At 52.7% G+C, this 27,353-nt stretch overlaps 1 protein-coding gene across 5 annotated transcripts in view; it reads right to left on the bottom strand.

Moving 5' to 3' along the window:
• Positions 1-372: 372 nt before the first annotated feature.
• Kif21b (kinesin family member 21B) overlaps positions 373-27,353 on the bottom strand; it is a 47,022-nt gene continuing 20,041 nt past the window's right edge. Inside the window, exons 10-36 of one of the 5 annotated variants that reach the window (XM_029478311.1) lie at positions 26,655-26,718; positions 26,339-26,557; positions 25,913-25,997; positions 25,442-25,559; positions 24,445-24,636; positions 22,425-22,624; positions 21,135-21,242; positions 20,361-20,429; positions 19,235-19,467; positions 18,926-19,073; positions 18,502-18,696; positions 18,305-18,406; positions 17,126-17,291; positions 16,920-16,971; positions 16,680-16,737; positions 15,696-15,901; positions 15,538-15,615; positions 13,410-13,523; positions 13,175-13,240; positions 11,328-11,366; positions 9,157-9,293; positions 8,301-8,481; positions 7,089-7,253; positions 6,690-6,807; positions 6,065-6,235; positions 5,393-5,592; positions 373-4,341 (exon numbers count right to left, since the gene is read on the bottom strand). In XM_029478311.1, coding sequence (XP_029334171.1) covers positions 4,287-4,341; positions 5,393-5,592; positions 6,065-6,235; positions 6,690-6,807; positions 7,089-7,253; positions 8,301-8,481; positions 9,157-9,293; positions 11,328-11,366; positions 13,175-13,240; positions 13,410-13,523; positions 15,538-15,615; positions 15,696-15,901; positions 16,680-16,737; positions 16,920-16,971; positions 17,126-17,291; positions 18,305-18,406; positions 18,502-18,696; positions 18,926-19,073; positions 19,235-19,467; positions 20,361-20,429; positions 21,135-21,242; positions 22,425-22,624; positions 24,445-24,636; positions 25,442-25,559; positions 25,913-25,997; positions 26,339-26,557; positions 26,655-26,718 — 3,539 coding nt within the window. In that variant the 3' untranslated portion in view covers positions 373-4,286. Of the gene's footprint in view, positions 4,342-4,808; positions 4,911-5,392; positions 5,593-6,064; positions 6,236-6,689; positions 6,808-7,088; positions 7,254-8,300; positions 8,482-9,156; positions 9,294-11,327; positions 11,367-13,174; positions 13,241-13,409; positions 13,524-15,537; positions 15,616-15,695; positions 15,902-16,679; positions 16,738-16,919; positions 16,972-17,125; positions 17,292-18,304; positions 18,407-18,501; positions 18,697-18,925; positions 19,074-19,234; positions 19,468-20,360; positions 20,430-21,134; positions 21,243-22,424; positions 22,625-24,444; positions 24,637-25,441; positions 25,560-25,912; positions 25,998-26,338; positions 26,558-26,654; positions 26,719-27,353 lie in introns of those variants that run through there. The other 4 variants (XM_021184303.2, XM_021184430.2, XM_029478320.1 and 1 more) reach the window with 4 other exon arrangements.

The raw sequence follows: 27,353 nt of genomic DNA, 5'->3' as shown, positions 1-27,353 counted from the left end.
CATGCTAGTGAAGGAGATTGGCACCTTTGGAGGGGCAGGGTGAGTCCCTCCTGTGTCATGACCGTTCTCATTCATAAAGAGACCATCACCTATTACCAGGTAGAGGGATGACCTAGCAAAGAGCACCCTGAACAGTACCTGTATATTGTGTGCTCACTGCTTATGGCTGCTCTTGAATGGCTGTACCTGCCTTGAGCCCTGCAGGCTACATAGAGGGTTGGGAGAAGGTAGCACACTCCACAGAACCCTAAACTCAGTGCAGAGTCTGGGGCTCAGTCACAAAGGCCACTCTCATACACCTACCCCCAAACGATCTCCCAAGCCTAAGAAAGAGCTACCAGCCCCAGGCCACCAACCCACTAGCCACACCTCTGTGGACAATGGTTTTATTTATGACAAGCTCTTAGAACACACACATCCGATTTCCAGAACAGAAATGTACAGCATGAGGCTTAAATAACTTTCATACACTATGTACAGTTGTCAGCAGAGGTACAAAACATATACACACCTTGTGCTACCACATCACAGGAGAGTGCATGAGCCAAACGAGACCCTGCAGTCTGGGTAGGGGCAACCATCATAAGAGCTGGTGACAGGGCAGGGCAGGGCAGGCCAGGGCAGGGCAGGGCACCAAGACATCAGTGGTCTTTTCTGACTCTCGGCAGTACCGACTTCCCACTTTCTGACAAAGCCTTTAGGACACAGGAGTGAAGGTGGAAGGGACAGGGATGAGGGAGGCCAGCTGGGTGCTGGAGATGAAGTGGGGGGGGGGAACACCGGGGACACAACAATGATGTCAAAGAAACGGAACTTTCCCTGCAGATTCTCTTGCTCACAAGGAGCAGTGAAGACCTGGGAGTCAGGAGGTGAAAGGGCTGGGCTCAGGAAGGTCTGCTGGGGAACTGGCCACTGTGCTCAGCAAAGGGAGCAGCAGTAAGCAGTTTTTTATTTGAAAGGACAAAGGGATAGATGTGGCAGGTTTGGGCTACATGGTGGGAAGGAATTCACCACTCCTGCAGGGCAGGTCCTGCCCACACAAACATACCAGGCACAGCCAAGGGGGTGTGCCTGCTGCACCCAGCCCAGACTCCAGGGGAGGCCTCCAGGAACTGGGAGAGGGCAGGGCAGAGATGTAATGTCCTGCCTTCTCAGCAGCTTCCTGCTGGCGCCACCACCACAATGGCTAGCAGAAGAATCCTTCAGCAAGGCAGCATCTTCTCCTTGTTTGTGCTTTAAGCTGCCCTTTGCCCAAGCCACACAGCCTAAGACAATTCCAAGCCTGCAGCTGGAGCAACGGTGGGAGGCTACTCCCAGGTCCATAGCTGTCCCTTTTCAAGTAGCTGTGGTGGCACTCTGACCACATCAAGGGCTGCGCTGGGTCAGCCTCTCACTCTTCGCGTTCTCTCTCTTTCCTCTGCAGTCTCTAAGGCTGCTCCAGGCAGCATGAGCATGAGCTGACTGCCGTCGGATCAAGCCTCACCAACAAGACCAAACACTGAATTGGTTAATACTGGGATGGGTCCTGGCCCAGGACTGGGCACAGAAAAGATCTAAGAGAGTGGGGGCAGTAGACACTTTCCATGGAAGCTAATCAATATCAGAAGCAAGGATGTTGGGGTTAGCTCAAGAGATGGGAGTCTGGGTCCAGGCTCTTCAGGCTCAGTAGGGTCAGGTACCAGCTATACTCTGGTTGTTAAAGGCTTGGGGTGTGCGGGTCTAGAGAGGACCCCCACAGCATACAGATGTGGCCTGGGCCTCAAGTCCTAGGATGGGCACAAGGAGTAGATTAATAGTTCCCAGTGTACATAGTGCATCAGCCAAAGACATGAGCAGCCTTGGTCTAACCTCACAGACACAGGCAGCCCTGGTCTAACCTAAGACGAAGCCCATCTGGGAAAGACCTCCTGGGCCCAAGTTTGCTCATACCGTCTACCCAGAGACCTGCTGTTGTGCTCAGATCACAACCAGTTTGTGCTTCCGACAAGAAGGATGCTTGTGCAATGAGTGGAGCTGGGGTCCTGCCCCTGACTATGTACCTTGGACATCCCTGAAAGGGTGGGCAGGCAGGGACTCCAACGTTCCCAGAACACAGCTCAGAATGGCTCGGGACGATGAGCTCAGAGCTCCGATTTCAAGTTTAGTCAATGACACTCGCTGGGACAGCATAGCAGCCCCGCCATGAGGTAGTGACCCATCAGAAATGGCAGAAGGGGTAATGCCGGTGAGCACCTCTCGCGGGGGCTGTAAGACCACACACACTTTGTGCAAGAACTGGCCTTGCAGCTATACATACAGTACAGGCACCCCGGGCTGGGGCGGCCCAGCCTCTGGGGTCGGGACAGAAGTCTCACGTGTTTCTGTAGTTTGTAAACAGTCATGCAGACGGGTTCTGGGTTTTCTTACAGGGTGTAAGGTCCGGGCTTTCCATTTAGGTGGAGGTGGGTGAAGGAGAAGATGGTCACTTCTGAGTGCTAAGGATGCTCCTTAACACTCCCAGGATAAGCAGGGGAAGGAGAATTTCTGGTCTTTGCAGACAGACGGTCCAGGTTCCAGGTGATCTGCTTTTCCGGTGCTTCGTTCTAAATATCCATGTACCCAGACTTAACACCGTGTCTGGCTGGAGCCACCAATAAGCGGGACAATCTTCTTAGTTTCAGCCTCAGACGCAGCTCTGGGATGGTTCAGAGAGGGTCTGGCCTTATCAGTTCCTAACTCTCCCATCTTAGGGCCTCATGGACAGGCACCAATGTACTCGCCCTAGAGGGAGAAGAGCTAAGTACAGAGGCTTAGCTCTCCAAAGTTCACGAGTCACCACGTCCTCTGCATGGGGCTGAGGCTCATGGATCCCGGAATGAGACCAGGATGCATAAGACCAGTGAAGCAAGAGAGGAAGTGTGGACCAGTTTAAGGGCAGGGGAAGCCAGGGGGAGGAACGGAGCTGGCCCCTCTCATGGCCCAGTTCTATAAATTCAGAGTTGTTCCAGTAGGGGGCGCTAGACACTGACTTCACCTCATCCCAGCCGCTGAGTCCACAGCACCAAGGGGAGAAGCAAGGAGTCACTGCCTCCTCACGCTAATTGAAAAGGGAGGGCCTTTGTCCCAGGCTGGTTTTAAGGCTGTTTCTGGAACAACTAAAGGAAAAGCTGAAGATGTTCCCTATCCCCTTGGGGGTGGAAACATAACTGGCTGGGGGGTTAGGCAAAGGACCTGGTACCCTTACTACTCAAAGCCTACCTAGTGGACAGTCCACCAAGCTCCCTGGTCCTGGGCTGTTGGGATGAACGCTCTGACCTTCAGGGGCTGTGGGCACAAGGCCCAGGAGTAGAAGACACAAGTGGGCTGCGGGCATGGCTAGTATAAGGCTGCCCGGCATGATATCAGGCCTCAGGATGGAGAAAGGCACTGCGGCATTAGGCGGCCTAGAGACCTGGTCTATCCTAGAAGGTATGCCGGCATGGGCAGATCCGGGGGCAATGGTCAGAGCTGCAAAGGATAGAGAAGGCTATCCTTCTGCAGAGCAAGCAGAGGGAAGGCCCCGGAGCTCTGGAGAGAAGACCCCCACCCCCACCCCCACCCCACCTCCGCGCCAGGAGCAGAGGGAAGAATGGGAAGAAACTTCAAGTCAGTTTCCAGGAGGCAAACGGCAGAACACAAAAATAAAAATCAATATATTAAATGACTGCAATGCCGCTGACCTTCCCCCCAAAGGAGCTGTTTAAACAGCTCCTCTGAGGCCCCAGCAGAAGAGAACCTCAAGGAAAGACTGGGCCGGGCCCCACTGGGATTGGCTGTGGGTGAGCAGCAGGACTCAGCTGCTTACATCTGGTTTCCATGGTTACCTGAGAACTACCTCGGTGGGCTCAGAGGCAGGTGAAGTGGCTCCGGAGGTGGGGCTAGGAGACATAGAGGAGGCTAGCTCACTGGAAGATAGATGGGGGCTTCTCTCTGCTTCTCCCTCGGTCTCACCGGAGGCTGAGGGCCTGGGGGAGGGGCAGGGCTGGCTCAGCAGGAGACAATGTGGCCAGTTGAGAGGAAGGCAGGGAACAGGTGGAGCAGCGGTGTGCCCTTTGGCTTCACAGCTTGTGTCCCTCCTCCACCTCGTCTTTCTTAGGAGGCAGGGGAGGGACAGAGGGGGGTGGTGGAGGAAGCAGAGGGAGAGAAGAGCCACACCCTCTGTACTCGGTGAACTTGGCTGTTCTGGTAAGGTCGGGCCACAGCTTCCTTTCCGTGCTGGGTAGGCTGCTGGGTCTGATCTGACGGTCTAGCCACCTTTAGTCCTAACTTCAAGGATGGGCTGCTGGTAGCCGCCGTATACTCCAGAACTTCACTGTCAGGTCACTGGGGAGGACAGAGGGAAGCTGCTCAGCTGTGGGTGTGGACCCTGCTGGTTGCCCCATCCCCACCCCAAAGCAAAGGTTGGGCAGATTTCCCACCTCCCTCACATATGGCTGGGCTAAGGCAGATGCTGCTTAGGACCAGTGAAGACCTCACGGGGAGGGGTACTGGGCAAGGGGAGGGCCCAGGCCATGCTCTGCAAGACCCTGCAAGACTGGTGTCCCAGACTTTCCTGTTGTGTTGTGTCCAGGCCTGAATGCCTCCCCCTGTTCTCTGCCACCTTAGGGTTCTGGCCCACTGCTCATGCTAGCAAGAGGGTCGGTCAGGGAGGGCGATCTGTGGGGCCAGGCAGGGCATGAAGTTAGAAGGTTAAGAGTAAAACAGGCTCATACCGTGAAGAAGCAGCTCAGATCGAGGTGGGGGAAAGACAGGAAAAGGCAAGAGGGGAAGAGTGAGAGAGGGAGGGGGAGGGTCAGGGCAGGGTGGTGGCGCGGCCCTTTATGGCCAGGACTCTTCGAGGAAGGCAGGGGGTGAGTCCAGGGACGTAATTCCACAGCTTTACCCGGCAGTCACTATTTGGGGGTGGGGTGGGAGGTAGAGGCAGAGAAGAGAGATAGGAAGAGATGGGAGGGGAGAGAAGGGACATGGTGGGAACAAGGAGAGAAAAGAAGAAACCCAGCTGAGTAGTGTCCCTGGGATAGAGGAGCTGGCACTGCCTGCACAGGGGCCAGAGCTACAGCTGGAGGGGCAGAGGTGTGGGAGTGGTGCAGGGCAGTCTGTAGCCCTTACGGGGTGAGAGCCATTGGGATCGCTGTGGGGGGCAAGTCCTGGCCTGGGGCCCAGTGGCTCCCTGATCCCCTGCCTTTGCAGCACCCAGGACATTGGGTGCCTAGTGCTCAGTGAAGTTGAGCAGTAAGTATAAAGAGGGGTGCTTGACGGGATTCTGCTCCATGAATCGGATCTGTGTGTGGGGACAGCTGCGGAGCCCTGAGCCAGTTGTCAACTCGGTCACTCTAGGAGGGGAGCAAAGCGGCTCTCTCTGCCTAGCACCTACCTGGAGGCCGTGAAGATGTGCTTGCTGTTGGTGCAGATGGCATTGATGGGGCTGTCGTGGCCCTTGATCTCACCAATGGGTGTGAAGTTGTCCACGTTCCAGACCTTGATGAAGCCGGCCCGGCAGGCGCTCAGCAGCATGGGCCGGCCGGGTACAAAGGCCAGGGCGCACACCCAGTCCTTGTGAGCGTTGGGGATTTGCTGTGGAAGGACCACGGCTCATAAGGTGTAGGGAAGAGAGAGGGCCTGCCCCAGGGCCCCAGGAGCACATCACCCCTCCTGCTAGTGGTGGTGGGATGCCTGGGATGCTGCCTGGCTCCAGGCAGCTCTATCATGCAGATGGACCCTACCATTCCCAGGAGCCAGGCTGGGGGGATTTAAAAGCCCAGATGGGTTCTTCTCCCCAGCTCCCACATTCTAAATCTGAGCTGCTGAAGAAATCTTCAGCCCACAGAAGAGCTAGGCTAAAGTCAAGTGTTCCCACAAAGAACTGGGCACAAGGGCTTTGTCAAGAGCAGGGTATAGAGGGCCCCAACGGAATCCCCGCAGGCTGCAGGGAGAGGGGCGTGGGGGCAGCAGAGAAGAGGGTAGATAGCAGGCAGTCTTGGAAGGGCTCTGCTAAGGTCTGCCTGCGGCCTTGCCCTAGGACACTCCTCCCTTCCCTTCCCCAAACCTGGATGAGCTCCTGCTGGTCCAGGTCCCACTTCTTGATGCCATTGTCTCTGGAGCCACTGAAGAGTATGTCTCCTTGGATAGCCAGGCATTCGATACCATCATAGTGAGGGGGCTCAAAGTTGTGGGTTGGGCCAATGGTGCCTGTCACACAGTCGCCCAGCTGGAACATCTGCAGATGAGGAGGGGCAGAGCTCAGACAGGGGCATGATCATTCGGGGCCCTCTGGAGTACTGTGGGAAGGACACTGCCATAGTCCCACGACCCCATCTCCATTTATTTGTTCCTTTTTACTTTCTGACTACTGAAGTGTCCAGCCATACCCATAGAGAGCAAACTAAATCACTGGGTCCTGTGTACTTCGTATTTCCCCCAATCTATCATTTTAATGGCCGCATCCTCTCCCATTCAGAGGTTCTACCTGCATTCCTCACACACTGAGGTCGTTATTTTTCACCATTTACAGATTAATTCTATCTACACATCCTCCTGTCTTCTTCAAGACGCCCTCTCGAGCGGCCGTTCCCAGAAGTCTCACTGGGTTTTACGTGTTCCCGGTAAACAGCACCACTCAAGCCTCAGAGCAGAGGTGGCCACAGCAGAGGTGTCAAGGCAGTTGTAGGTACCTTCACATAGTGGTCCTTGGAGCCCGTCACCACGAGGTCATGCTGGTTTGAAGTCTGGGTGACTGTTAGGCACATCACTGGGCCAATGTGGCCAGTCAGTTTGCCAATGGGCTGGAACCTGCAGTGGGGAGAGGCCCAGGCAGGGATAGTGTGGTCAGAGGGCACTTATATCGGATCAGGGGACTGGAGGGAATCTGATCTGGAATAGATACTCCTGGCCACTCTACTCTGTCTCCCCTTCAAAGCAAGATCAAGGATCAAGATTTTCAGCGGCAGAGGGCAAGGTCATACAGTGGGGGATTGGAGGCACAGTTGAGGTCCTGCCCACCCAGGAGTGGGTCACCCCATGCAGAGGGCTGTGGACCTTCCCTGGGCCTCTTCTCCAGATATGTCACCGACCTGTTGAGCTCCCAGATGCGGACGGCATTGCCAGAGGCAACGTATAGCATGGAGCCTGAGGGGCTGAGGGCCATCTGGTTGATCTGATGTTCCCCCTGGGCACTGGTGATGGCGCGGGTGGATGTGGCTATGCACGCATCTCCTGAGATCACCTGGCCTGAGGACCTACCCAGAGGGGGAAAAGCAAAGCCAGAGTTCAGAAGAGTCTACCCACTAAGGCCAGGAAACGAAGAAACATCACGCAGGCCAGCTCAGAAAGCCACTTCTTCCAGGATGTCTCCTTCCCTATCTGGGCAGAACAGCTTCCCCTAGAAGCAGGGCCAAGGGGAGAGATTGACTCAATCCGACATTTCTCTACGACCTGTCGGTGTGTGTGGGTGGGTTTGAATAGCCTGTTAGAGTCCAAGGAGAGGCTCTGAAGCTGGCTAGTTCATGCACAAATCACTTAACTTCTCCGTGCCTCTGTTTCCTCATCCCAGCCCCCAGACTTCATTTAAATAAATAAATAAATAAATAAATAAATAAATAATGATATCTATAAATAAGGACAGCAGAACTGGGTGGAAGGCGGAGCCTTCCCATACGCTTCTTTTTTTCCCCTTGTGCAGGGCCTTCCCCATTGTCAGCACCCCGCGCCCCACAGCACATCCAGTGCTACAGTACGCGGACCTATAACGGACCCAGCATCACCCAAGCTCATCACATACAGCGGGGCTCACTCTGGGTGTTCTATAGTCTGTAGATTCAGTCAAATGCGTAACGTTATCTGTGACTACTGCATCATGCAGAATAAATTCAGGGCCCTAAATACCCTCTGTGTCTGTTTTCCAACTGTCAAGTTAAACAATTTGTGATTTATCGTGGACACATAAGGACAAAACCTGACTTCTGGAGGGTTTGTGGCCTTACAAGCAGGACCATGCTATGCTGGGTGGCGCATCTGTGTGGCCTGGCTTTGAAGGCTGCTGCCATCTGCTGGTCTTTGGGATTTATGCAGTCCATCTCAAATGGTTGAGCTTGGAGGACTGAGATAGGCCAAAGGCTCATAGCTTGCTGTTCAGAAACTGTCCCCCAAGCCACCTTACCCCCTGGGAGTCAAAGCAACTGTATGGGCTAGCAAGGATCTTCGTGCTCACCCAATCAGGCTGTGCTGTGCTTAGTGGTCACCGAAGCAGGGAAGGAAGCACTATTCTCAAGTAGTGGTAGACTTACGTGAGTGTCCGAATGCACTTGGCTGAGTCCCGGATATCCCACACCTTGATGTAGGAGCTGGACACAGAGAACACCAGCCCCGAGTGGCTGCAGTATTTGATAGAAACCACATTGTTGGGGTGACCCTTGAGAGCTGCAATCTCCTGCCCTGTCACCAGGTTCCACATCTTGCAGCTACGGTCTGCCAGAGACAGGGAAACAAGTCTGAGGGAGAAGCAGGCGCGCATGCGTGTGCAGTCTCACAAAAACTCAGGAAACCAAGAAAGGGCTGAGAGCTTTAAATAACCCTGAGTTCTGGGACCTTTGTGGACTGACATAAAATTCCTACAAATCTCCTGCTTATTAAATGACCAAGCATCAAGAAAACATAAAAAACCTTGGAGCCAATCAATCATACCTCAGTTGGTAGTTAACTCCTCATATTTGTGTATGTACATATATATATATATATATATATATATATATATATGCATACATATATACATATATTCACATACGCATACACAGGTTTCCTATTATGTATGTCTGATACAAATTTGTCCTTTCTTCTGGTCAAAGCTTTAACTTTTTTTATGGTGACTTGGTTGTAGGACTATAAACTTCTACTGCTGAGACCAGAGGAACTGCCTGGGTGCAGCTGCAGAGATGATGTGGGGGTTGGGTAATGTTGGGGAGGAAGTGATGGTTTTAGAGAGTTGAGATTTGGGACTTCAGAGACGCTTCTAGAAAGGTGACCTGGAGGAGTGGGTCGTGGTAGAGCCAACAGGATTGCATGGGAGGGAAGGCTCAGCCAGGGGTGTGGTTGGGCGTGTGAACTCCGAGCCTAACGCCGCTGGCCCCTCAAGTCTTCACGAACCTTTGGATCCCGTGAAAAGCAGCTCATCGGTGGCATCCAGGCAGAGGATGGGCTTGGTGTGACCCTCGGCCATGGAGACGCACTGCAGTGGAGCCGTCCGAGCTCCCTTCGCTCCGCCAATGGGGGTGATGATGCCCCTTCCCAGGAGAGAGGGAGAGAGGGAGAGAGGATGTGACAGTCAGCCAAGGGGCCAGGCTGACTGAGGCACATGAAAGAGAGGGGTCTGGGCTGAGAGGGGACAATGACTCATGAGAGGTACTGAGACTGCTAGCAAAATATCACCACTGTCTGAGAGCCAGCAAGAGCTGTGGCTGCCATCCTTAGCACTGCAGGAGACGCCCATGCCAGGCAAGCTGGAAGGGACAGGGTAGGAAAGGCTACCTAACCTGAAGCCAGAGATAAGCATGCAGCCAGCTCTGGTGGGGCAGAGCAGAAGCCCAAGTGTTAGAACAGGCCTCTGTAGCTCCCATCAGCCTACATGCTTCTTTGGTGATCAAAAATGGGGGAAGGGAAGGAGAGAGGGAAGGACATCCAGGCCGTTACCCTCCCCATACTTCGTTGCCAGTCAGCGTCCTGGGGCTGGCACCTTCCAGCAGTGAGGTGGATGGACATCTACAAAAAGCCCCTACTTGGACCAACATAGTCAAACCTGTGCCTATCACTTACAAAGGGATGAATCGGCACTGTTATCCCAGCACTTTGTAGGCTCAAGCAGGAGGATTGCTGTGAATTTGAGGCGAGACTGGTCTACAAAAGGAGCTTAAGGCCAGCCTGGCAATATAGGAAAACCTTATCAAACACAAACCAACCAACAAATAATGTCCCCCTCCAAAACCTCAAAGGGATGGATAACCTTAGGGGACCACAGCCCATCTTGGGGCTGGGATGCTCGGGCCTCTCTGGAACTAGCCTGCCTGGACCTGGAATGGCACTCGCTTGTTCTGCACAGTGCTCCATGAGCAAGAAAGAATAAAGCCAGGTCAGCATGAGGGTTTTAGTATATATACCTCTTGGGGTTCTGATGATGACTCTGTCTGTCTCAGGAAGGTGTTTTGGGATGAGACCCAGCCAGGTTACATCTAAAACCACATTCAAGCTGTTCAAAAGACAACACTGTTGCTGACAGAAGCGCAGTGGCTTGGGGTTTACCAGATGGCCAAGATCCCACTTGTGGCACTTTTACACAGCATGGCAGACTTGCTTGTGGCTGGTGCAACACCAGAATACTAGTCAGGCATGCCTACTTGCCAGATAAACACATGTAGAAGTAGCTCCCCAAGCTGCTTTTGCTCCTGACTTGGGATACCAGTTTAGGCTGAGTTAGGCCAAGGTTGCCGTGAACCTGTATCATCAAGAGCCTGCACTCTGAAGAGGATGGTGTGTTACATACAGGTAACAGTTGCTGGCAAGGCCTCACTGCACAGGAGGATCAATCAAGTGGTGCTAACCACGGGACAGAGCCTGGTGAGCAGAAAGCATGCGTGGAGAGCTAGAGGGAGCTCTCGGCCTTTAGAAGAGAGCCTTCTGCTGCCAGGGTCCCAAGTCTTACCCCTTGTTGTGGGGGAATCTGTGCTCAGTAGGCTTGAGGGACCAGCCTCTGGTTGTCCCATGGGCTGGGGGAGGAGACACCCACACACTGCATGCTAAGAGATATAAGCAGGGCACTGCTTCCCTCGGAGCTGAAGTTTGTAAGATTCACCCACCAACACAAGCTAGCTTACAAAGAACCGCAAGCACAGCCACCATAGCCAGTGACACTCAACAAAGGACTAGCAGGCTGACATGGTCCTCATGGTACCTCTCGCTCTGCAAAGCTCTGCTACACCTCCATTCTGACCCAGGCTTCCATGTCCCTCCCCCACCTTGCCCAGGGGGCTAGGGAGAAGAGAACAGGGCTCTGCAAAAGCAACTGCACCCTCCCTCACCACAAGTCCTTAGCTCTAGCCAGGCATTGCATAGTCTGAGGCCATGGGGTCACCATGAGAGGGAGGAACCATGGGGTGAGAGGTGATCTCAGGAGGGACCGGGATATGGAAGAGGCAGGGTGGGGGAGAGGAAGGGCTGCATGCGGAGGACAGGCATACAGGCAGGAGGGGCTGGTGGAGCATGAGGCAAAGAGAAGAAGAAGAGAGCGGAAGGGGAGTCAAACATGAGAGACATTCTGTGTGTACCTCAGGACCTCCGACAAAGAGGAGTCGCTGTCATCAGACCTGGGAAGGGCAGAAAATTAGCTGGATTAGGGGAGAGAGGAAAACACATGTAGGGATGGCGGGAGCAGCGGCAGCAACAGCGCAGGGAGGTCAGAGGGCGGTTATTCTCTTCAGGGAAGGCAGAGAGAGGCAGAGGAAGAAGGCCTTCGAGGAGAGTGGTGGGGTTGGGGAGGGGACAAACTGGCCTGGGAGCTGGGAGAGTCCCCCAGCAGTGGGCCACCAGGGGGTCTCTCAGCTAGCAGGGTAGGGGTGAGGAGGGAGCCACAGGAGGTGTGGGAGGCTAGCCCACTCTTGGGAAGATGGTTCCAGGTCTCTTTGCTAGTTCCAAGCTCTCTGGTTGGCCCACACTGCATAAGCTGGGGCCGACTGTGTCACCCCAGCAATGCGCAAGCCTGCCCAAGGTCGCAAAGCAGCCCTGCTGCTCTTTCCTCGCTGAGACCATGTCTAGAAGCTAAGTCTGTTACATGTGGGTCCCAAGACTGGACTAGTGGATAGGCCCAAAGCCTGAAGAGCAGGCTAGGATGGGCAGGATCCTAGCCCAATTCTTGGGAAAAGGAAAGAGAGAAAGAAAGAGAGAGAGAGAGAGAGAGAGAGAGAGACAGAGAGACAGAGAGACACAGAGACACAGAGAGACACAGAGAGACACAGAGAGACACAGAGACACAGAGAGAGACAGAGAGGAAAAAAGGAAGGAAGGACAGAAGACAGACCCGTTTAAGCTGGATCCCGTTTAAGCTGGATGTTGTGGCACATGCCTGTAATCCTAGCACCCAAGAGGCTAAAGCAGAAGAACAGGGTTTTCTAGTCTAGAGACATGGCAAGTCCTTGTTTCAAAAAACAGAATAAAGAAACAAATAATAAACAGTGGCCTGTCAAGTCAATTGCATGGCACTGGGGGAGAGAACTGTATTATGGTAATGAGGGCCAGACACACCCACAGCCCCTTCAGTAGGAGCTGAGCTGAAGCAAGCCTGGGGTTAGGACAGTGTCAGGATGCTGACCTTCTGGGTCTGCCTTCATGGTCTTATCACTGAGGGAGCAGCATTTCGAGCCAGAAGGGGTACTTATGTGAGAGGCTGGGCAGAGCATGTATCATGTACAGCAAGCAGTCTACAGTTTAGGCTCCCCTGACAGTCACAACATCATTGCTCCTCATGGAAGGAAAGCTTTTAGGGGAAAAGGAAGGTGTCCTTTGAGGAGCTACAGAGCTGAGGATGGTCACAGTGGGCTTGTGGGGAGCACAGAGGTGAAATCAGGGATGATGGGGTTTGCCCCAAGGCAAAGTTCCACTGTCAGAGTTATTCCGTTAGAGTTAGCAGCCCCAGACTCTGAGCCACTCTCTAGGTGAGAGCCCTGGGGCTCTGCTTCGGCCCATATTCTTATGCAAACCTTGGAGGACAGACCATCCTTGGGCTGACTGACAGTTCAGCTGGAATTATGCATGTACAGCAGACTGCAGAGCAACATTAAGGACCTTCTGAATACAGAGATGGCTGTGAACAGAACGACCCCATAGCAACTATAGCATAGCAACAGGAGCTGTGAGTACAGCCGAGCACCCCATAGCAACTGTAGCATAGCAACAGGAGCTTGCAGTACAGCTTCAGGTGAGGCTCCCACGTGGGGATGACCCAGTGGTCTCTGCTTGCTGGACAGTGCTCAAGGATCATGGGACCTTGTGTAAAGCTCTTGCAATCAGGTGGGACAGTAAAGAAAGGGCTTCCAAGAACAGCAAAGACAGCAGAAGCAGATAAAAGGGGGCATTTTAGAGCACCCTCTGGTATGCTTGCCTCACAAGGTCACCATACCTGACTCTGACTGTCCCACCCTGGTGAGGTAACTTCCCTCTTGCCCTTTCCTGGCGTCCCAGCATGCTTGAGGGGAAGGAGAGACCCTTGGTCAGTACAGAAAAGATGCTACTGTCAGGGCCTCATGGCTCAGAGGAGCCGGAACAGAAGGGCTGGAGCCTACCCACTTAACCCGTCCCGCAGGCTCCCTCCCGGCATCAATGCTTGCCTTCCCTGGCTCTCCACAGGTCCTTACTTGTCCAGTGCTGAGCCCTGGCTCTGATTGCTGGTGAGACGAGAGAAGACGTTGCGGTCGTTGCGGGGCCGAGTGGGAGGTGATGAGGGAGGTGTGAATCCCATGTCTGTGGATCTGGGAAATGGGGGCAGAGAGAGTCATCGGTGATCAGATCCTTGCCCATAAGTCCACCTAGCTTCTTTCCCACCAGGGGAGCCCCAGAGGATGGAGTCTGTTGTGTTAGGGACCTCAGACCTGCTTGGCCCCAGTCAAGATCCTAGAAGTTGTTCTTTTTAAAAAAATATTTATTTGAGTAGGGCGTGGTGGCACATGCCTTTAATCCCAGCACTCGGGAGGCAGAGGCAGGCGGATTTCTGAGTTCGAGGCCAGCCTGGTCTACAGAGTGAGTTCCAGGACAGCCAGGGNATATATATATATATATATATATATATATATATATATATATTTGATTTGGTGTGGGCAGGTGTCAATGCACAATGTGTGCGTGTGGTGCCTGCGGAGGTCAGAAGAGAGCACCAAACACCTTAGAACTCGAGGGAAGCCCGTGAGAGATGGGAGTTGAACCCAGGGCTTCTGGAAGAACGGATTGAGCTCTTAAGCACAGAGCCATCTCTTCAGCCTCTTAAAAAATCACTTCCTCATAGCGTATTTGGAGATTCACCTACTAGCTGGAATCTGCTTGCAATCCCACAGTCATTTTCTGTGTGAATCACAGACTTAGACAAAGCAGTGTAGTGAAAATTCTGAGTGACTGGCATGCGTGCTTCTCGCAGAGGCTGTTTCCACCCCAACCCTGATGGTACCTTGCTTGCGACCTTTATTTATTATTGCCTTCTGTGCTTCTTAACGATGCTTTTGATTTTTGTTTGTGTTGTGACACATGATCTCACCATGTAGACCAGACTGGCCCTGACTTTGCAAATGATCCTCCTGCCTCTATTTCCTGGGTGCTTGTGGGCTACCAGGCCCAATATGGTGGGTTTGATTACTGAACTGGTCCCAAGGCATGCATAGTGGGACAGTGTTCTTGGATGTTGCTAAGCATTAGAAAGCTGGGAAAGATTACAGAAGCTTCCTTGGCGCCACAGTGCTGTGGTCGAGCTCAGTACTAAGAAGCAATAGCATCCGATAACTAGGGTGCCTTTAAATAGAGACAGACCTAATAAAAGGGGATGCTGATGCTGACATCGCAGTCATCTCCTCACAGGAACGCAGCCCTCATCCTCCCTGAGACCAGTGACTCTGATTCAACGATTCAGTGTTCAGAATGCTTGAACCGGGAGAAATGACAGTTCCTTCAAGGAAGAGTCTATGACCTTGCTGGCCCGCTCATTCCTCTCTTTGCAAAGCTGTCGACATCCCCCTCCCTTTGGACCGGATTCATGATTTCCGCTTCACCCTCAGACCACAACTTCAGCGTGTTCTCTGAAGATGAAGTCCATTGGGGTCTGTTCAGGGTTGATGTCCGTTCAACTCCCCTCTACCAGCAGCACATGCAAGCCAGTGCTATGTGCATCTGCTTTGGCAAAGACAGGAGGCTGGCGGCTGGCGTAGGTTCTTTTTCTGCCTCTCAGCAAGGCAGGCTGCAATGGTTACTCTGAGCCCTAATGCCTCACTATTTAGCTGCAAAGACCACCAAACCTCTAGATTAAGTATATGACCGTCGGGCCATAAAGGGTCATATGTATGGGAACTCTGCAGAGTTGGGCCCCTGTGTATCTAACTAACTGGAGAATCCAGTGCGACTTCTCTGATAGTCTGAGCTTCCCTCATAGAAGGAAGCCTTTGAAAGAATGGAAACTACGAAGTTTTTAAGACCACAAAAAGAGGCTAAAGCTCATTTGGACAACACCATCAAAGCTGCTGCGGGCCATCCAGTTAGAGTGCGCACTGCGAGTTTCCAGCTTGTGGTTTAGCTATGTGCTTCCAGGTGCCTTGTGGAGAGAGACGGCATCTCTTGAGCCCATACCTGACATGGTTGGCCAGGGTCCATGGCAAAGCTGAATGACTGAGGCCAGCTGGGCCATAGCAAGTGTGTATGATGATGGTCCACAGAGAAGCAGCTCATAGCTATTCTAAGGCCTGGGCTGACGGTGACTCTGGAGTAGATTCTAGAAGACGCTCTTACCTGATGGGCTGTCCCCGGTCATAAGACTTCCTTCGGGTCAGAGGGGACGTGTCCGTGGCACCTCGAGATTGCCTAGGGCTGGAAAAGAAGGCTCCAGTGAATCCGAGACCTAACTTTCTGCCCACCTTGATCCCAGGTACCTGGATCCCCCTTCTTACAAAGTGCTGCCCCGGGTGGGCAGGCTGACGGTGCGTGAGACCTTGTCCCGGTAGTAGGGGTCCCGGATAGAGAAGCCCACCCCATCCTCTTTGATCTCAACAAGGGAGGCCAGGGACTTGGTGATGTTCTTGGTAGAGCTGTCCAATGGAGGTCCTAGGCACTCCGCAGACACGGCCTTCATCTGTGCGGATAGCTTGGGCTCACCCTAGGAAAGGAGGGATGAGTGAACCGATTTGCCTAACTGACGGACCATTTGCTTGGCCCGATGCCACAGACCTGCCATCCCAGGCACACAGGAGGCTGAGATTCTAGGGGGAAAAAAAGCAGAACAGAGCACAGGACAGAGAGGTGGGTGAATTCTGAGGAAAATGATACTGCCTGGCCTGAGGGAGAGTTGCTGATGGAAGCCCTTTGCTGGACTACGCAAACCGCAGTGTCCAGACTGAATTCCAGTCAGCTCGCCGGGGACTAGGCACAACTCAATGCTCACAGCAGTCTGCAGCTTCCTGAGTCTGACTTTAATAAGCCTTGAGTGTTGGGCCATTCTAATCACTACCCCCTGGCTGTTAAGAACATTCTCCTCCTGTTCCCTTTCAAGCAGTTGAACAAACAGCTGTGGGAAAGATAACCAGGGGTCTGGAGTCAGCGTTGACCCTGAGTCTTCAGTGGGGAAGGAGATGTTCTGTAAAGCAGGGTCCCTGGGTCGTGTCATGTCATGTCACAGGGTAGAGTAGCAAGAAGCTTTTCAGTTGTTCTAGTCACTTCTCCCGTCTCGAAAAGGGTGGGCTGCCTGGTCTACATAGCAAATTCCAGGTTAGTTCTTCCTTCCCCGCCCCCAATTCCAGGCAAGGTCCTTCTTGGCACTTCCATTCCTGATGAGGATAAAATTGAATTGAAGCTCGGGGTGTGGAACTACAGTCATTGAGATCGGGCTGGGACGTTGGCCCCTATAAACCTGTAGCCTGTTTTCCAGCAAGGCTTACCTTGAACTTGAAGTCATCGTGGCTGGTGGAGCCTTTCATGGTGAATGACTGCGAAAAGCTAGGGAAGAAGCCAAGAAAGTTTAGGACCGTGCTAGTTACACTCCATCTCCCTAGGACTTAGACATCTGGATCCCAAAGAGCCTGCAAATCTCTGCTCAGGCCTGGGGCCCTATGGCAACCCCTCCTCCACCCCCAGTGAATGCTGTGAGGCAGCCTCTGACTCCCTGCTTGAAAACTCACCTCCCCTCAGAGAACTCGGAAACTTCCTCATCTGTGCTTGCATAGCCGTTCTCTGAGGAAGGGAGGGAAGGAAGGAAAGAGGTTGAGAGACCCCATCAGAGTATGGGGAAAGGAGACATGGCCTCCCTCTGGTACACCCAGTAGAATCAGACCAAGGCTTCTGAGGGAATCCTGAGGCAGGGGAACTTCCCTATGCTTATGCATACCATGTTGCACATTATAGATGAGGGCCTGCAGCTCGGGGTGTGCCTCGGCCTTCTCACGTAAAGCGTCTAGGAGCAGGTGGTTCTGGGAAGAGCCTGTCATGTCTGTCTGTCTTAGGCGTCCTTCTAGCAGCCGGATCTGGGCTTCCTTCTGTGCTACTTGAAGTCCCTGGAGGCCAAGAACAAAGCTTGGGCTTACTCTTTCTGGCCTGTGGTTGATGCTGTATCCCCTAGACTCCTATATACACATTGGTGACGGTCACCTTAGCATATACTCTGTTGTGGGTGGACTTGTGACCCCCTCATTCATATGCACAAGTCCCAACCCCTGTTACCTCAAAATGTGACTGTACTTGGAGACAGGTCCTTTAGAGCAGGAGCCAGGATGATATGAGGTCATAGGGTGGTCCCTAATATAGTATGACTGGTGTCCTTATAATAGATCATGACAAGCTACACAGAAGATCATGTCAAGACACGGGGAGGAAACAATGGCCAGGGAGGGAGGCTATGGAAAAAAACACCCTGCTGACACCTGGATCTTAGACCTAGTAAAGCCCTTTTGCACCAGCCACTCTGTGTGCGACATTTTATCAATGTCGAACAACCCTCCAACATCAACAAAGTTCCCTAAGACACAAAGCAACATTGAGGAGCCACTGAGGGTCTGGCTTAGAGTCAGGCAGGGTGGCCTCCCAATCTCTTTCCAGTTAACTATATGTACACTGGCTGGTGTCTGTCACCAAGATTCGAGTCCTAGGACAGAAGGAAACATACTCACTGACCACTGATTAAGGAGAGGGGCCCAAAAGACTCCTGGCGTTCTGGTAGGCAGAAGGTAGAATGTAATTTTTTGTTTCCTGTTCCCCAATTCCCAATGTATACACTTCTCTCTCTCCCTCTAACAGACCCAAGCCCAGTCCTGCCGTGGACGCGCCTGGGCTGGGGCACCTTTAACTGAAGCTCTGTAGTGTGCCAAGCCCCTACGTGCAACATTCTGTACAACCAGCTACAAGTTCTGTATTGTCAACGTTTGGGTTTTATAGCCCCAGAACCCGAGGCTTGCAGATTCAGTAGCTTGTCCCAGCCTGTGAATGACGCAGGTGGGAAGGAGCCAAACCCATGGACTTCACTACCAGGGTATGCGATGCCTGCCTCGTGCCAGGGCAGCTGCCAGCTCACCTTGTCAATGGATGCCTTGAGGAAGTTGTCTAGCAGTAGGCGGGCTTCAGCCAGAGAGCAGGAGCTAATGACCACTGACGTGTCTGTTGAGTCCAGCTCCTCCTTTAAGAGCGAAAAGTAGACAAAGCATCACACAGGGCTGTCCACACATTCAGGGCTCCCACCCCCCACCCAGCCAGGCTGGGTCCTAGGGGCACCTTAGTTTCCTCCAGCTGCACGATGGTGGCTTGGCAGTCAGTGATGCTGTCGTTGATGTAGTCAATATTGGCTGCCAACACTTCGATCTCCTCAGCCAGCTCCTGTAGCCCCTTCTCCTCCTCTGGGCTCTCAGCCTGCAGGCGCTCCCGCTTCCTCCGCAGCGCCTCCTGCAGGAGGAAGAGCTCCTCCCTTTTCTGGGAATGGGGTGGGGGCGGGGATAGGGATGGAAGATGCAGCTCAGGCACAGGCGCTGCTGCCCACAACTCCCACAATTCCTACACCAAGCCGCCCACCTGTCTGGGGTTGTCCAGAGGTCAGAAGAGGCATGGGGGCAGAGGGTGGGGGATGGGAAGGAGTGAGGAGCCAGAGAAGTGACGGGACATGCGGAGCATGGGATGGGAGAGATGGGGAGGTAGATCCCACCTTTATGAGACGCTCCATATCAGCCTCCAGGTTGACGATGGTCATTCTCTGCATGACAATGTCAATGATCCTCCGTTCCAGGGACTGCCACTTGAGTCTCGCAGCCTTACTGAAGCTTTGGCTGGCTCCCTTCTTTTGGAACTTTTTCCTGGGAGGCAGAGGCAAAGGGGCTTTGTCTGAATGCTCGGAACCTCTCTCTGCAGTTCTCCTGAGGCCCCTCCCCAGAGCTGGAAGCAGACAGCCCAGGCACCGACCTTCCCACTTCCTCCCCCTGGTCCTGCCTGCCCACAGGGCACTCAGACTCCTCACCTGGCTGGGCGGCTGCCATTGACAGTGGCGGTAGGGTGGTCTCCCAGGAAGTGGTTGATTTTTCTGTTCCACTGACGCACTATGCTGGAGACAGAGCGGGCTCCCGACTCAGCTTCAGACGAGGTGGTGCTGGCAGACACCTCAGCCCCAGAATCCATATTGGGGGGCTTCAATCCTACACGCCCAGCCACTCGCTCAGACATGGGCTTTGCCAGGCGCCTCAGTGCAGAAACCTGGGGACAGTGGAGACAAGAAGAGGGGAACCCAGTGGGCGAGGAGGCCTGGAGGGACAGGAAGCCTGGAATGAGGTATTGGGGAGAATAGAGGCAGCTCTGTACAGGCCTAGCTTAGGGCTATAAAGAGACAAGATGTCTGTGTTGTAAAATAAACAAAATCATGTCTGTCTGTCTGTCTGTCTGTCTGTCTTTTACCGGTATGTGTGCATGTGCATCCAGATGTGCGTGTACATGTGTTCCCAAGGGTGTGTGGTTTCCCTTATGTCTCTCAATGACCCGAAGGCTCGTCCATTAGCTAGACTGGCTGGCCAGCAAGCTCTGGGAGCCACCTGTCTTTTTTTGTTTTGTTGTTTTTTGTTTTTTGTTTTTGTTTTTGGAGACAGGGTTTCTCTGTATAGCCCTGGCTGTCCTGGAACTCACTTTGTAGACCAGGCTGGCCTCAAACTCAGAAATCCGCCTGCCTCTGCCTCCCGAGTGCTGAGATTAAAGGTGTGTGCCACCATGACCGGCTGGGAGCCACCTGTCTTGACCATGCCCCAGTTGTTAATGTAGGTATTGGGGGGTTCAAACACAGGCCGTCATGCTTATGTGGTAAGTAATTTGCTGACCGGGCCGTCTCTCTAGCCCTTTTCACTCTTTTGTAAATGACCAGCTAGGCGCTCAGGAAGGGATGTGGATTCTGCCCTCTAGGCACAGCTGACTGGTTCAGAAGCCATATCTCACAGGGTGCTAGAAGTTGGCAAGGCTGTGCTCACTGAATGAAGAAAGCTCCAGTCCACAAGTAGCATGGGGTTCCCCCCCCCCACACACACACACACACTTCAGAGGAGAGCAAGCATCAGAACCAGGGCTAGTCCTGTACAACCAGGCTGCCTGTTGACAGCACTCACCTCCTGGGTTTTCCTCCTCAGAACTATTTCCTGCTGGCGCTTCTGAGATTCCAGGGCCCGTATCTGAAACTGAAAGAAAAGGGTTGGGTCACCTTCAGCCACCAACAGCAATCTTTTTTTGAGAGGTGGGGTGAAATTTGAGACCGGTTTTCTCTGTGTAGCCTTGGCTGTCCTGGAACTCACTCACTCTGTAGATGAGGCTGGCCTTGAACTCAGAGATCCGCCTGCCTCTGCCTCTGCCTCTCAAGTGCTGGGAGTAAAGGTGTGTACAACTACTTTCTGTCCAGACAGGAATTGGGACAGGGTAGGCAGCTCTGTAGCCAAAGGCTCAAGATTTTCTTGTGTGGGGTCATTCTCACACAGCCAAACTGTAGATAAAATGGTACTCAGATGCACGCTTCTACCAGGGGTGGCCATGAGGAATTCCTGCCCACAAGGACAATTCTCTTGGTCTTATCTCCTATCATGAACATGAATCTGAACTAGAGGCCCAGTCCTCCTGTTTCTTCCAGGCCTGGAGCTCCACGTGTTTGATCTTTGCTGGTGACTTTGGGCAAATTCTTGCCCTTCTCTGAGCTCAAATTATCACCTTGGACATGTAGGGGTTGGGACAGAAGCCAACAGTGGCTCTGCCTTTCTGATGGGCTATACTCTGCTCCAAGTGTGGCTCTTGTCACTTGGAACAGTAGGAACTGGAGGGGGGGATTGCGAGGGGGGGAGGGGAGAGGGTAATCGGTAGGGAGGGGTGGCTGAAAGCTCCCAGAGGCCTCTCACCTCCTGCCTCCGTTGCTCCTTCTTGAGCTGAGCAATCTCCCGGTTCCTCTTGGTCTCCACCAGTCGCCGCCGCTGCTGCTCCTCACGCATTTGCTTCATGAGGGCTACCTGGGGTGGCAGAGGTAACAGAGGTGAGGCAGGGCTGGGCAGGAATGGCCCATGTGCCCCAGTCAGTAGCTGGTAGTGGGGGCACTAGCCAGGGATGGTCTTCTAGGCAGCACTGACTGGGGGTCTGAAACATAAGGTTTCCTTCCCACTCATCCTCAGGGACTAAGATCTATGGGTATTTGAATCCCAGTGACATTTACTGTCAATGGCTTCGTGTCTACAGGACAGAAGCACTGAAGTCAAAAGTGAACATCGGATTCTTTGGGGCCATGCTGGGCTGATCTCAGCAAGGTAGAGATTCAGCAGATAAAGGCTCTGGACCTGCTTAGGGACAGAGCCCGCCCAGGCACAGCTCCATTTCCTCTAAACTGGATAACTGCCTTTCCTGTGCACACTGGTCAGCAGGAGTCAGGACAGCAGCGAAGACACAGTTACTAACAGGTCCTAAGTCCCCAAGGGGATACTGCCTTTGCCAAGCTTTGTTAGGGGGTCTGGACCCAGAGCTTAGACCAGGGCTGTGGAGAACTGAAAGACAACAGAAGCTAAGAACCAGGGCAGAAAGATCCAAGGGTGATAAAGGATATTCACAGGCAAGGATCTGTGAGCCCTAGGCAGAAGCTGAAACCACACCAATACCAGAAGCTCAAGACCTCAGCTGCCAACATCAATAGAGCAGGTCCTACAGACTGTGCCCTGTGGGCTGTGTCAAGGTAGAAAAGGGAGCCCAGAGCCACCAAGGACACGCACCAGCTGGGAACATCAAGGGCAGAATTTGCATCCCAATACTACATCTTGGTAGCAGGAACTTTCTTCCCTGAGCCGCCAGTCTCCACAAACACAATGGGAGCTGGCCATGGTGCCCATTATGGTGCCTATTATTACTATGACTAGAGGCAAGGCTTGTACCAAATGAGGCTTCAGGCTTCCTTGTGCAGACAGGAGGCAATTGTAGTACAGCTTCCCAACACAGGGGGCAGCAATGAGCAGGGTGCCTGCAATGAACCCAGTACTGGGATGAGGTTGCTAGGAGGCTGTGTGTGGCTGGGGCAGGATTGGGTCACATGATGCTGTGTGTTTAGTGGACAATCCTCACTTAAGAGCAGTGATGATACTCAATGTGGAATATGGATTCGACAACACGGTATAGGTCCCTAGGCCCCACTCTTCATACCGTCTGCCTACCTTGGCCTTCTTCATCTCAGCTACCTCCGCTTGTAGCTTCTTCAGCTCCCTTTCATAGCGAGACTGGTTCTTGAGTAGCCTGGCGTGTTCTTTTTGAGCAGCCTGTAACTTCTGCAGGTCCCGGTTCATCTCCCGCAGTCTCTTCTCATAATCTGCCTTTATCTTGTTGGCTTTCTCCTCCGTGTAGCACTCCATAGTGCCTGAGGACAGTGGAAAACAGGGTCAGAGGCACGGGTTCCCACTAAATATGGGCTCACTGGGGGAGACGGGCGCTGGGGTCTGATTTTACAGTTGACCCCTCCCCTGAGCCTGCTTCTTCATTTGAACAATAAGGTCGTGGGTTCAGCAGCTGCCCTAACTTTCCTGCTCTGACATTCAGTGTAGTATTTTCAGACTGAGGCTTCGGTCCCTGGAAAGGCGGTGCCAGCAGGAAGTGGAGCAGTAACAAGAGCCGCTGTGGTGTGATTACAGCAGGAATAAGCTGGCTCCTCACCCAGACTCTCCCACCTGAACTGGGAACAGACATCGAAGCCTGAGCAGATCCAAGACCAACCCAACTTACTCCATCTCAGAAAACATCACCACCTCCTGCCTGAGGCACACATCCTGAGATGGCTCCCTTATCCCCTAGGCCTCCTGAGCCTTGAGCTCAGCCTCTAAGATACCTGAGCCCAACCACATCTTAGCACCGGTCCAATCGACCCCCTAAGCTTCCACTTTAATCCTCTGACACAACTGTAAAAATGATGTTTTTAAAATGCTTTTAAGTGTCTTGTGTTCTCTCTCTCTCTCTCTCTCTCTCTCTCTCTCTCTCTCTCTCTCTCCCTCCCCCTCCTTACTTGCTGCCAAGCCCGCTGATCTCAATTCTCCGAGGCAAGGTGACATATTACAATGACATACATGGCCTGTTCTCCGACTAGTCTAGACTACCATTCTAGGGACATAGCTGCCTTGGGGCCTTCACAGCTTCTGTTCCCTCTATCTGGAATGTTCTTTCCATTGCTAGTTCTGCTCTTTTGATGCACCAAGAAAGAGCCTGATGTATTTACTCTTTCAGCCTTACTCCAAGATCACTCACCTTCTCTGTGTACCCTTCCATGCCCTGCCCAGCCCACCCCATTGGTAACCTCCCTGTCCCCTCTCCTTGCCATATATATATATATATATATATATATATATATATATATATATATATATATATATATAAAGATACTTAGGAGTGCCATCCCCGATAGCAATTCTGCTTTATACTGCCACCTGCACCAGAGTGTGCACTCTGGGAGAGGGACTTTACACACTAAGACAATTCTAGTCCCTAGAATAACACCTGCTCTATAGCACCCGTTCAGCCAACATTTGCTTAATAGAGTGGATGAGGAGATGAACCACTGGCTCAGAGGGCTGCAGGGCAGTAGAAAAAGACAGTTTGGGAAGTCTTATAAACTGAATATAGTAAGTAGGGGTTCGGGAGGTATCTTAGCACAGGCCTAGGGAGATAAAGGATTAGAGATTTAACATATAAGATGCTAGGCATAGTGGCACCTGTCTGTGCTGTCTATGGTTCTACCACCAAGGAGGCTGAGGCAGAAAAATTGCTACAAGTTCAAGGCCAGCCTGGGCTACATGGCAAGACTCTGTCTCAAAAAAGGAGTGGCCGAGCTGTCAGGGTGGCTCAGCACATAAAGGCACTTGCTGCCAAGCCTGATGACCAAAGTTCAATCCCCAGGACCCAGACAGTGGAAGGAGAAAACAGAATTCCTCTGTAGGTTGTCCTTTGGCCTCCACGTGTCTGCTACGTCACATTAGCGTCTGCACACACGCACACACACATACACATGCATGCACATGCCCCAAAGGTAATTTTAAAACAAAAGTAGCAGAGAAGCTGGGTGAGACACAAGAACTTTTTAACTACGGGCCAAAGGTCACGGTGCTTCGCTCAGAGGTCCCTGTGCACCATGGGGGGATGTCTTTTGACAAGACAGGGGGTCGGGGAGGAGGTGCATGGCTCTGGCCTCACTGAGGTTCTGCAGCACGCGGTCACGCTCCAGCTGCGTGTCCCGGATCTTGTTCTGCAGCAGAATTAGCTTCTCCTCGTACTGGTGCTTGAGCGTCTGCAGCCGCCGCTGGCTGTTCTCCAGCTCGTCGATCAGTTTCTGCTTGATCTCGATCTCACACGTCAGGTCCGCCAGGTCGGCCTGGAAGTTCACTTCTGCCAAATCAGACAGAGCCAGACTCAGCCCCAGGCCAGGGGCAAGGGCAAGGGAGAAGTCTAGACAGTTTGAGTGTGGTGGGTGGGCATCCTTTGGTCAGCAGTGACCAATCAGTGACCAGGAAGGGAGGCGGAATACTGCCGGGTGAGGGGAGAGGCAATACATTTAATGAGCAGCCTCAGAAACACACAGCTGGGCTCAGGAGCTTGAAGGGAGGCTAATGCCCTTCCTACCGTGATGGGCTCATAGGCCTATGCCACCATGACTGATGACATGGGACTGTTTGGGTGGGGGGAGGGTAAAGTGGCCCAGAGCACCCTGTGGGTGAAAGATGACAGACAACAGGACAGAGCTGAAGGACAGATATCTCCACATTGAAGGAGGGGTTCTTGATGTCAGCCAAAGCCATTCAAATGCCCTGTCTCTGAATCCATCAGTGGGCTAGGGATCTCTCTGAGCATGCTCGATGTTGATCCAGGGGAGCCTAATACCTTTGCCCAAGGTAGTAGTGAGCACTGGATTCTTCAAGCCTTCTGAAGGGTCAGCCTAAACACAGCGGTGGGCACAGAAGGAGAGCTAATGCCCCCCACCCATTATTTGTCTTTACTATTGCTTTTCTTGGTTTCTCATTTAGAAGTCTGAGCCCTGTCTAGACAAGCAGTTTCTAAGCACTCCGGCAGGCCTGACTCCACCCAGGTCCATCTGAATTTCTTCTTGGGAAGCCCAGGTCTGATCAACAGTCCCACAGTTGGGGGACTGACCGCAAACAACTCTTCTCTCCAGCCCCAGCCCCAGCCCACGCACCCTTTTCTTCAGGGTCGGAGTCTGAGTCTACCAGGCTCTCTTCGCTGCCCGAGTCTTCATCCTCATCCTCACGCCCTTCCTCCTCCTCACAGCCACTTTCATCTCGCTCTTCCTCCTCCTAGGCACAAAGTACCATCAGCCAGCTGCACCGGCCTGGTGAGACGGGAGCCCCGAGGCAGAGGCTGGGAGAGGCACAAGACCTCAGGGTGGGAGCTAGCCATACCCTCCTCTGGGAGACCATCCACTCCTGATAGCCTGGGCACTGCCCTTGTGGAGGATGCTCAGGCTAGCATCATCCATTTGGGATGAGGCAAAGGCCCAAGGGATGGAGATCACCATGGCAACAAGTCAGCATTACCGAGAAACTCAAGGATCAACTAAAGGCAACTCCCTGCCCCACCCCCAATAACACTGACGAAGTCTCTACCCCAACTCGGACATGAGCCCGTGGAAGGCCAGGGTGGTCCTCACCTCCTCAGCCTCGTTCTCATCTGTCTCCTCACTGTTTTCTGCCTGGAGTTTTGCCCTCTTCTTGAACGCTTCTTTCTCTGGGCTGCTTTGGAAGGAAAATTGAAGCTAGATTAGGGACCAATACCATTCTCTAGCAGGAGCTTTGTAGAGAATGGCTCTTCTCCAGCATCCACCCCCTCCACTGCTCTATCCCCTGAAATTGACCTTGATGGAGATAGACACAAAAAAAGGCTGGAGAAGGTATCTTTCCTCCAAATTGAGTACATGCTTGAGAAATTTCCAAAGCATTACTAGTGATGCCCTAGGAGTGGAGTAGGAGTGGTCCTGCCATACATGGGGTAGGGAGCCGTCTTCCTGGATGGTGTTGGGGAGGGGTTCACCTTCAAATGTTCTGGCTGTCAGGGGAGGTGGTAAAATTCCACTCACCTCTTCCTCCGCTGCCTGACCTCCTTCTTTTTCAGCCGCTCGAGGTCTTGCTTAGCCTTGCGGATCACTTCAGAAGCATCTTCCATGGAGGTGGCGGGGCTGCCCCCAAAGGCTGGACCTGCTGGAGATGCTCCCAGGGAGTAGGGATTCCGAGCGGAAGCCCTGGAGAGGCTTCTGCGGAGGGACTCATTCATAGCCTCACTCTCCAGGAGCTTTGTTCTGTGTGGACAGATTGGGAGGGTGAGGCCAGGTGAGTTGCGTAAAATCGGCCTGGTTAAGTCCATCCAGTCTGCTCCTACTGGACAGGCTTACTCACCGCAGCTCCTCAATCTCCCGGATGTAGTTCTGGATCAGAGCACCAATGGCCTCATTGCCATCACCTGGATGGAGAAGACAGACAGGTACAATAGAGGAAGCGGGTGATAACAGAAAGGACTGGGGCTGTTGTTCTAAGACTTGCACAAGTCTCCAGTGTGCTAGTTTACCCAGGCGTCTCCATAAGGGAATCTACATGAAGGGAATGCTTGAACATGATCAGAGTTGTATCCAAGCACTGTTGGATAATGGCATGACATTGGAAACAATCTACACAGCCATCAGTAGAGGCTGTTCAATAAATTATTCACCATCACAGATGGACCGTCATGCAGTCATTTAAAAATTAAGTGGCTTTGGATATGAAGATTTATAAGACATGCTGCTAAACGAAAAAAAGGAAGTCATAAAATAGAAAGTATGAGCTCATATAGAGAAAATGCAATGCATATTCACACACGTACACATGCTATATCTGAATGCATTTATACTCAAAACAAATGTACCGAGAACGCGTGGGAAAACACACTCAGCAGCTCAGGAAGGGTTCTTCTGGAAGCAGAGAGGATGTGGGTGGAGAGTCTGCTGAGGGGATTTTCATCCTTAGCTTAATGTACTGTGTGCCTCTTACATGTTTAAGAGGAAGGCTGTGCATGTGTCATGTTAAATTGCTGGAGAAATGCGTAAATGAAATGATCTG

The sequence above is a fragment of the Mus caroli genome, chromosome 1 (assembly GCF_900094665.2).
Source record: "Mus caroli chromosome 1, CAROLI_EIJ_v1.1, whole genome shotgun sequence".
In the NCBI taxonomy this organism is placed as follows: domain Eukaryota; kingdom Metazoa; phylum Chordata; class Mammalia; order Rodentia; family Muridae; genus Mus; species Mus caroli.
The sequence above is the reverse complement of the archived record's forward strand: the minus strand, read 5'-3'. Positions and strand labels throughout refer to the sequence as shown.